The sequence below is a fragment of the Schistocerca americana genome, chromosome 2 (assembly GCF_021461395.2).
Source record: "Schistocerca americana isolate TAMUIC-IGC-003095 chromosome 2, iqSchAmer2.1, whole genome shotgun sequence".
NCBI classification, from domain to species: Eukaryota; Metazoa; Arthropoda; class Insecta; order Orthoptera; family Acrididae; genus Schistocerca; species Schistocerca americana.
In genome coordinates, this window is record NC_060120.1 from 777,865,315 (window position 1) to 777,875,423 (window position 10,109).

At 45.1% G+C, this 10,109-nt stretch overlaps 1 protein-coding gene across 1 annotated transcript in view; it reads left to right on the forward strand.

Annotated features, from left to right (window-relative positions):
* LOC124594425 (alpha-1D adrenergic receptor-like) overlaps positions 1 to 8,796 on the forward strand; it is a 126,583-nt gene extending 117,787 nt beyond the window's left edge. Inside the window, exons 3-4 of the mRNA XM_047132796.1 lie at positions 7,970 to 8,079; positions 8,200 to 8,796. Coding sequence (XP_046988752.1) covers positions 7,970 to 8,079; positions 8,200 to 8,704 — 615 coding nt within the window. The 3' untranslated portion in view covers positions 8,705 to 8,796. The remainder of the gene's footprint in view (positions 1 to 7,969; positions 8,080 to 8,199) is intronic.
* Positions 8,797 to 10,109: the final 1,313 nt, after the last annotated feature.

Below are 10,109 nucleotides of genomic sequence, written 5' to 3' on the forward strand. Positions count from 1 at the left end.
GTGTGTGTGTGTGTGTGTGTGTTCATTTGTAATGTTTATTTATCTAGCCGATATTCGGGTGCATAACTGTTTGCCAGTGGCATCTGTCACAAAGAACAAGCAACTGTGTGTACATCAGTTTCTGCTACTAGATAACTGTATACATAATAGGAAAAATACACTGAGATGTCAAAGGTCGTTGGATAGCGATATTCACGTACGCCGTGAAAGAGCCGTTCATTGGTGATGCTGTCGTTTATTCCCAGTTCAAAAAATGGTTCAAATGGCTCTGAGCAATATGGGACTTAACATTTGACGTCATCAGTCCCCTATACCTAGAACTACTTAAACCTAACTAATCTAAGGACATCACACACATCCATGCCCGAGGCAGGATTCGAACCTGCGACCGTAGCGGTTCCAGACTGAAGCGCCTAGAACCGCTCGGCCACACCTGCTGGTCCCGGGCTGAGAGGCCGTGGTCGATCTGTAAAACTTCTTCAAGAATCTCTTGCAACTTAACGTCCTCAATTATTTGCTGGATGATGTACTCCAATCACTGTCTTCCTCTACAGTTTTTGCCCTCTGCAGCTACCACCTCTAGTACCATGGAAGTCATTCCCTCATGCCTTAACAGATGTCCTGTCATCCTGTCCCTTCTCCTTCTCAGTGTTTTCCACATGTTCCTTTCCTCTCCGATTCTGCGCAAAACCTCCTCATTCCTTACCTTATCAGTACACCTAATTTTTAACTTTCGTCTGTAGCACCACATCTCAAATGCTTCGATTCTCTTCTATTCCTGTGTTCCCACGGTCCATGTTTCACTACCGTACACTGCTGTACTCCAGAAGTACATTCTCAGAAATTTATTCCTCAAATTAAGGCCGATATTTGATAGTAGTAGACTTCTCTTGGCCAGGAACGCCCTTTTTGCCTCTGCTAGTCTGCTTTTAATGTCCTCTTTGGTCCGTTCGTCATCAGTTATTTTACTGGCTAGGTAGCAGAATTCCTTAACTTCATCTACTTCGTGACCATCAATTCTGATGTTAAGTTTCTCGCTGTTCTCATTTCTACTACTTCTCATTACCTTCGTCTTTCTTCAGTTTACTCTCAAACCATACCCTGTACTCATTAGACTGTTCATTCCGTTAAGCAGATCACGTAATTCTTCTTCACTTTCACTCAAGATAGCGATGTCATAAGCGAATCGTATCACTGACATCCTTTCACCTCGAATTTTAATCCCACTCCCGAACCTTTCTTTTATTTCCATCATTGCTTCCTCGATATACAGATTGAACAGTAGGGGCGAAATACTACATCCTTGTCTTACACCCTTTTTAATACGAGCACTTCGTTCTTGGCCGTCCACTCTTATTATTCCCTCTTGGCTCTTGTACATTTTGTATATGACCCGACTCTCCCTATAGCTTACCCCTACTTTTTTCAGAATTTCGAACGCCTTGCACCATTTTACATTATCGAGCGCTTTTTCCAGGTCCATAGGTCCTATGGACGTGTCTTCATTTTTCTTTAATCTTGCTTCCATTATTAACCGCAATGTCAGAATTGCCTCTCTCTTGGCTTTACCTTTCCTAAAGCCAAACTGATCGTCATCTAGAGCATCCATAATTTTCTTTTCCATTCTTATGTATGTTACTCTTGTCAGCAGCTTGGATGTACGAGCTGTTAAGGTGATTGTGCGATAATTCTCGCACCTGTCAGCTCTTGCCGTCTTCGGAATTGTGTGGATGATGGTTTTCCGAAAGTCAGATGGTACATTCTACACACCAGCGTGAATAGTCGTGTTTCTACCACTTCCCCCGACGATATTAGAAATTCTGATGGAATGTTATATATCCCTTCTTATTTGATCTTAAGTCCTCCAGAGTTCTTTTAAATTCTAATACTGGATCCCCTATCTCTTCTAAATCGACTCCTCTTTCTTCTTCTATCACATCAGACAAATCTTCCCCCTCATAGAGGCTTTCAATGTATACTTTCCACCTATCCGCTCTCTCCTCTGCGTTTAACACTGGGATTCCCGTTGCATTCTTAACGTTATCGACCTTGCTTTTAATGTCACTGAAGTTTGTTTTGACTTTTCTGTAGGCTGAGTCTGTCCCCCCGACAATCATCTCTTTTTCAATGTCTTCACATTTTTCCTGTAGCCATTTCGTCTTAGCTTCCCTGCACTTCCTATTTATTTCATTCCTCAGCGACTTTTATTTCTGTATTCCTGAGTTTCCCGGAACGTTTTTGTTCTTCCTATTTTCATCGATCAACTAAAGTATTTTTTCTGTTACTCATAGTTTATTCGCAGTTACCTTCTTTGTACCTATGTTTTCCGTCCCAACTTCTGTGATGGCCCTTCATAGAGATGTCCATTCCTCTTCAACTGTACTGCCCATTGAGCTATTCCTTAATGCTGTATCTATAGCCTTAGAGAACTTCAACCGTATCTCGTCATTCCGTATCCCACTTCTTTGCGTATTGATTCTTCCTGACTAACGTCTTAAACTTCAGCCTACTCTTCGTCACTACTATATTGTGATCTGAGTCTATATCTGCTCCTTGGTACACCTTACAATACAGAATCTGATTTCGGATCTCTGTCTAATCATGATATAATGTAATTGAAATCTTCCCGTATCACCCGGTCTTTTTCAAGTATACCTTCTCCTCTTGTGATTCTTGAACAGAGTATTCACTGTTACTAGCTGAAACTTGTTACAGAACTCAATTAGTCTTTCTCCTCTCTTATTCCTTGTCCCAAGCCCTTATTCTCTTGTAGCCTATTTTTCTACTCCTTCCCCTGGAACTGCATTCCAGTCCCCCATGACTATTCGATTTTCATCTCCCTTTACACACTGTATTACCCTTTCAATGTCCTCATACACTTTCTCTATCTCTTCATCTTCAGCTTGCGTCGTCGGCATGTATACCTAAACTATCTTTGTCGGTGTTGGTTTGCTGCCGATTCTGATAAGAACAACCCTATCGCTGAACTGTTTACAGTAACACACTCTCTGCCCTACCTTCCTATTCATAACTAAACCTACTCTCGTTATACCATTTTCTGCTGCTGTTGATATTACCCTATACAAATCGGATCAGAAATCCTTGTCTTTTTTTCCAATTAACTTCATTGACCCCTACTCTATCTAGATTGAGCCTTTGCATTTCCCTTTTCAGACTTTATGGTTTCCCTACCACGTTCAAGCTTCTGACATTCCACGCCCCAACTCACTGAACGTTAACCTTTTGTTGATTATTCATTATTTTCTCATGGTAACCGCCCCCTTGGCAGTCCCCTACCCGAGCTCCGAATGAGGGACTTTTCCGGATGTTTTGCCAATGGAGAGATCATCATGATACTTCTTCAATTACAGGCCAAATGTCCTGCGGATACACGTTACCTGTCTGTAATGCAGTGGTTTCCATTGCCTTCTGCATCCTCTTCGCCGTTGATCATTGCTGATTCTTCCGCCTTTAGGGGCAGTTTGCCACCCTTAGGACAAGAGAGTGTCCTGAACCTCTGTCCGCTCCTCCGCCCTCTTCGACAAGCCGTTGGCAGAATGAGGGTGACTTCTTATAGCGGAAGACTTTGGCAGGTGGGAATCGAACGCGGGACCGAAGACGTTTAGATTATGAATCAAAGCTGCTATCCCTTTTTTTTAAGCTCATTTTCTTCTATATTGTTCGTTCAATTTGTGCGGGGTGGACGTCCGAGGACACCCGTTCAGATTGTTCGTTGATCCATTCATTCAGTATTTTTATTACAGAGGGGAGCTAACCCTCCGACGGAACACGCCGAGCTACCGTGCCGGCTCCCCTAGACCAGAGTCTCCCTTACATAGAGCGCATAGAGGGCACCGCCATATGACACAGAAGTGTTTTCCACATACCGTTACCACTTTGCACCAACGACGTGACAATCGATTACCTTCAATCGAGATTAACGACGTTGATCAGATATAGACTTATAGTCGGCCCCACGTGACGTATGGTGGCGCCCTCTATGCGCTCTATATAAACGGAACCTCCACGACCTGGCAGCCAGGATTCCTCAGATGCAGATTACAGAGAGCCACAGATGACCTCTGCGACCTGGGCAAGTAAATGGCGTCTCGCATTCAACGGAGCAAAGACGCAAGCCATTACAATCTGCAGAAGAAAATTCTCAGTGAACCTACCTCCCATAGAAGCACGCGCCACCGCTGTTCCCTGGAGCAAGACAGCACTCTATCTAGGAGTAAACCTAGACAGACGCCTTACGTGGAAGCAACACGTAAACAACATCAAAAACAAAGCAATGGGCAGACTGAGGACCCTCTACCCACTAGTCCAGCCCAACTCTGCACTCCCGCAAGAGCTGGGCATCAAACTATACTAGTGCGGCCCATCCTCGAGTACGCCGCAGTAGAGTGGAGTAACGCAGCAGAGCAAGACATCGGAAGCCTGCAAAGAGCGCAGAACAGGGCGCTGAAAAGGGCCCTGCACCTCCCATGAAACTTCCCAACTGAAGAACTGCACGAGCTGGCCGGTGTCCCCCGCCTTCGAGAGAGGTTCAGACACGCCGCGCAGAACTTCTACGAGAAGATCGCAGCAGCCGAGAACCTCCTCACTGCTGCACTTGGCCACCGTGAGCACCACAGCGAGCACACGAGGTAGCCGGACCTACTATGGAGATGAAGTCAAAAACAAGACAACACCCCTTTCCCGAATCCCATCCCAATGTAGAAACTCCCAACTAAGTGTACCCCTATAAATACGTACATAACCACTCCTCAGAAGAAAAGTCACCCCTAACAATCTGTCTGAATGGATGAGTGAATGTGTGTGTGGAAAAAAACCTCTAACTAGCACAGAAGACTAACCAAAGCACCGACAAAGTATTGTCAAAGAACCCAATCAATAAATGTAGGTATAACTAGCACTTGTGTTCTAAGATTTGTTTAAAGGAATACCTTTACAGCTCACACTGTGCCGTCGCCGGGAAGAAAGAAGAATCCTCCTCATCAGAAGAAAGGTGCTTGCCTGGCAGCCTGTCGTTGACTTAACTCGGAAGATGTTGCCCGCAGTTGGCAACGAAACATCAGGAAGAAGTTTTACAGATCGACCACGGCCTCTCAGCCTGGAAGTTTTAACTAATGATTAACCTTTATTGTCATCCTAAGCAATGAACACAAAAAGGAATTGTTAAAAAATAAACAACCGATTGTTTTATGGAGGTGGTTTCACAATGGGACCAGTGGGACACACAGTTTTCAACCTGCAATCATTTTATGTGGAAATAAGGTCAGAAACACTTCCAAGGCAAACAGCCAAGAGTGCGAGTTTAATACTTTTATTTTATTTCCTCGAGGAAATTATTTACGAAGCAACTTATCGCTCCCAGCAACATGGGCAAATTATACCTCGCTGGGAGATTCACGGCTTACATTAACACTTAGTCCGACCCCTTCAGAGAAGTCATGCACAACTGTTGATCTGTACGACGTAAAGTATCTTATTTCTGAGTTTATCATGACAGGTTCATCTTCATTGTCGTCATCAACATCTTAATGAACTGCATTTTCAGTGAGCAGTACAGAACATGGCAAAGAAGTCGGAGTCACCGAAGAACTTGCCTTACGGAGATCATTTACAGTGGCATCCGCAGGGTCTTTTTCTGACTCTGATGTCTCTGCATCCAAATCACTCGGAATTTCTTCTTCTATAGGACAGACGTCTGGATCAAGAATGACGTCTCGAAACATCCAGGAACTCATAATGACTAAAACAAATTGTAGCCCTAATAACAAGCAAACAATGAGTGTAAAATTTAATAAATTTACATCCAGTTAAAATATTAATTATAAACGTACCTACAGTTCCAGTGGCTTCCTGTCGAAAATACAAAAGCTGTAGTACAAACAGAAATTTACGTTACAGTAGTCACTGTCGGTGATCTCCTGAATATGATCACTGTGCAAAAACCGTACGTCAGGTAAACAACGTAACAAAAATTTGCAGACACAAATCTCCTACAATCACCTGGCAAACACTCCGCGCCGGCTGATTGAACGCTGTAAGCGACTGCTGCACTACACTACATCAGTAGAAGTTCCTTAGAGTATAGCTTGGATTTTCTGACTTGCTGGTTTCACGCGAATGGTTAGAGGCAGAAACCACTGGGGCTCAAAGGTTTAAACACTATGACGAACGTGGATGTAGGTTATTACTACTAGGGGCTTTCAACAATCAATTCAACACTTTTTCCTGACAGCAGGTTAGTTATATTCAGGATTCCAATACACCATATCATCATCCACTTCTCTGGCTACAAAACCCCATTTTTCAACATAATCTCCGGTCAATGCGACGGCCTTATGCCATCTTACTGGAAGGGCGTTTATGCCTACATGGTACCACACTACTTGTCGATCGGTCGGAGCCAATGTCTTGCTGCAACAATAACCTCCCCATCGTCCACGTACTGCTTCCCGCGGAGTGCATCGTTCATAGGGCTAAAAAGATGGCAGTCTAAAGGTGTGACATCCGGACTGTAGGGTGGATGAACAGTGCAATGAAGTTTAGTGAGCTTCTCTCCGGTGCGCAAGCTTTTGTGAGGCCTTTCATTGTTATGGAGAAGAAGAGGTTCGTTTGCATCCGTATATCATCTCAAATGAGAGTGTCCGCACGTTGTAACATCGAAGGAGTCATAGCTGTGTGCGACTGGCCCGCACATGGGAGATCGGACAGGTCTGCGCCATGGTGACAGACGCCTCGCCCAGCGACTCACCGAGTTTTTGTTGCCTGGCAGGTCCCTATAGACTAATGCAAGCGCCTATGAATATCTGCGATGCTCTGGTTTTCTGCAAACAGAGTCTCAATGACAGCTCTCTGACTGGAACACACCGTCGTTACGCACACCATTTTGAAGGCTATGTCCAGTGCCGGGAACCATCGGAACATCATGAAATTATAGGTGCTTGAGGGGGAATATTCTACGATGTCCCACAACAAATTCCAGTTCTTTTTTTTTTTTTTCAAACGAAGTCGGTCGAGAAAAAGATGTGCTGCACTACTCATTAAACGCCCTTGACAGTTAAGCTAAAATACATGGACTATGGAGAGAATTGAAGATATCTAACAAAAGATAGTAAGAGACAAGAATGAATATAAATATGATGATATATGCCTCTACGTGACTGCTGAGGGTTATTAGCGTTGGTATATACATCGAGTACATGCACCATGTATAGTTGCCTAGATTCTGTTACCATACTACTTAGATGTGTAGCGAGCATAGGTAATCCACTGAGGATCTCCCTTTCAAGTCCCATTGCTAATGTTAACTAAGGGACATCATGATATATTGTGAACTGATAACTGTATTTTGAATATAGAGTATTCTACAGCGACGTTGTTTTGTCTATGTCACCAATCTAATGTTAGTTCTTATGCAAACCTAAGTATCTTACTTATGACTTATGTGGGAAAAGCACTTCTTACCTATTGTTCATGTAACGTTGTGAGTTTGAATATCTGCGAGATTGGAGACAACTAAGCACGAGCTCCACAAGCAAAACGTTGTCAATGATCACTTCACTTCCAGTACCAGACGTTCCCCCTTCACTCGCATTCACTGCACTGTCCTACTCCCTCTTCTGCTCATGCGGCACCTTTGGAAGCCAGCAGCGACATTTTTCCTTATTTCCTGCTGGCAATCAGTTGGAAACTTTATTGGTATCAGTTCCAGAGGACATAGATAGTGCTAAGAAAAGAAAGTCTTTCGCGATGGAGTAAAACATTCTCGCACTTCTTGCCGTGTCAGTTCTGGGTAAAACCTCGAGCTTTCGAAGATTACTACCATTGCCTTCGTCAGGAGTAAATGACTGTTGCTACTGAAGAAGGTTTTGCGTTGAGTTGAAAGAAGTCCCAGAATATTTTGTACATAGATTTTACTACTCCACGCACTGAAAGAAAGTTTGTGCTGTTGCAGGAGACGCTGTCAGAGCTGTGCGGCTGGAGGCGGCGCAAGCGGCGGCCGAGGCGCGCCTACAGCGCCGTGTCGCCCGGCCACAAGGCGCCGGCGCGGTCGCTGCCGCAGCAGTGCTACCAACACCACAACCACCACCAGCAGCAGGCGGCAGCGGCAGCGCGACCCACCGGCCGGCGAGCGGACGCTTGCGGCGAGCAGTTGGCACTCCTGCAGCGCACCACGCCACCCAGGGCTGCGAGCAACGACAGCCAGGCCACGCTCACCACATCGCTCAGCAGGATCAGCATCGGCGCAGACGAGCTGCCCGCCGCGGCCGCCTCCGCCGACCGCCGCCTAGACGTCAACGGCTGCTGCCACCACAAGCTGGAGCTCATCAGCGAGCACTACTCCAACGAACGCACCAGCGACGGCAACGCGCCCGCGGCGGCCGAGGAGCGCTCCGTCAGCAGCCTCGCCAAGAAGATCCGTGATGGCACGCGCACCATCTTCAAGCGCGATGTGGCCACCTCCACTGCCTCTGCTACCCCCGCCAACGCGTCCGAGCAGCGGCCGCTGTCAGAGCCCGGTCGCCGTTCGCCCAAATTACGGCACGCGGACTCGCTCCATTTGAGCATCGACAGTGCCAAGAGCACCATCAGTAACTCCAGCTTGCAAGATATGGACGAGATGGAATTCGACAGCTCCGAGTTGGCCCACTACATGGGCGAGCTTAATGAACAGGGTCTGGCTCGGTAGGAGACGCCATACCTCGACTGTCCATTCTTGAAGACCGCTAGGAGGTCATCTTCAAAAGCATCTGCAAAAACCACATAAAACTGATGTATATTGTCTCGCTAGAACACTGTTTTCTCGTATGAAAAAGTACGTTGGCGTAGTTAAAGTACTTGACGCTTTAAAAACAATGCATGTCCCACAATACTGGAAAAAATACCCTGACCCATAGAGTTAGCTCACACAAGCGGAGCGTCTGAGGTTACAAGGCGTCTGATGACGCTAACGATCTCATCAGCCAACGAGTGTGTACAGGAAATGACGTGGAAGTAATCGAAACATAGTCGTGGGTTGTTTGATCACGTTATTTTTCCATCTTCGCTTTTCCTCAGGACAGGTGTTACAACTGCACAGCCTAAACCAGTCTCGCAAATATGTTTGCATTTCTCGACCATCTGTGGTTTACAAGCTGTATGAAGGAATACTTCCAGTCATTATGCCTCCTCATCCAATCGTCCTCTTCTAAACTACGTTGAAAAGAGAACAGCTAGACTGTTGCGATTCTGGGACGGCTGTTGGCAGCAACTAAACAACTTATGAGATTGTAAACCCCCAGAAATAAGGAGAGAAAACTCAAGCAGTTCCTCCAAGTGCACCTTTGCAAATCTCTTACAACAGCTGAGAATGGCGAAATGAGTGAGATAGACGTGGAAATTGTAGTGTTGCATAAGCGGGGTTCCTGGATAGTTACACCAGTATCGTGCTAAGATATCGGCAAAATTTATGGGTTAATAAAACATAATATTGTTACTCCTTATCGTGAAGACGATCGTGAGAATATATTTCGTTCGAGCAGGTCATCCACGCCGATGTCTCAGCTCGTAGTTTTTGATATCTGCAAAAATTTAGCTGAATTTTTCTCAAGTACATGCTTTGGGGATTCATTTTGAATAGAGATAGTACATTTCACTATGGAAGAATCCATTTTCTTGCTTTGACTGAGGTAAAACGGGTATTTCTGTGTTTATGGATTACCCTAACCCAGTAGGTCTCCTTAAATAAACTGAATAAACATGGACCTGCGAATTCTATGCTGTTCATACTACAAGAGAAGCAGTACTTTCTCGAAGATTATAGTGACTGGGTACAACTTGATAATATGATATCATAGGCTGATAATGGACAATTTGTCTCCATCAGCACCAACTGAATGAGGTAGTGCACATATCTGCGTACTAGACTCGTACTCGAAGTAAGGTTCAAATGCCCAAACTAGCGTTTTGGGTTAGAATCCATTGGTTTCTCGAAATAACTTCAGGTGAATGAGCGGATGATTCCTTCAGCAAGACCACGAATGGTTCTCTCAGTCTTCATCCATACGAGTAATTGCTCCAACGATCTCGATGCGGACAGGACATTAAACGCTAAT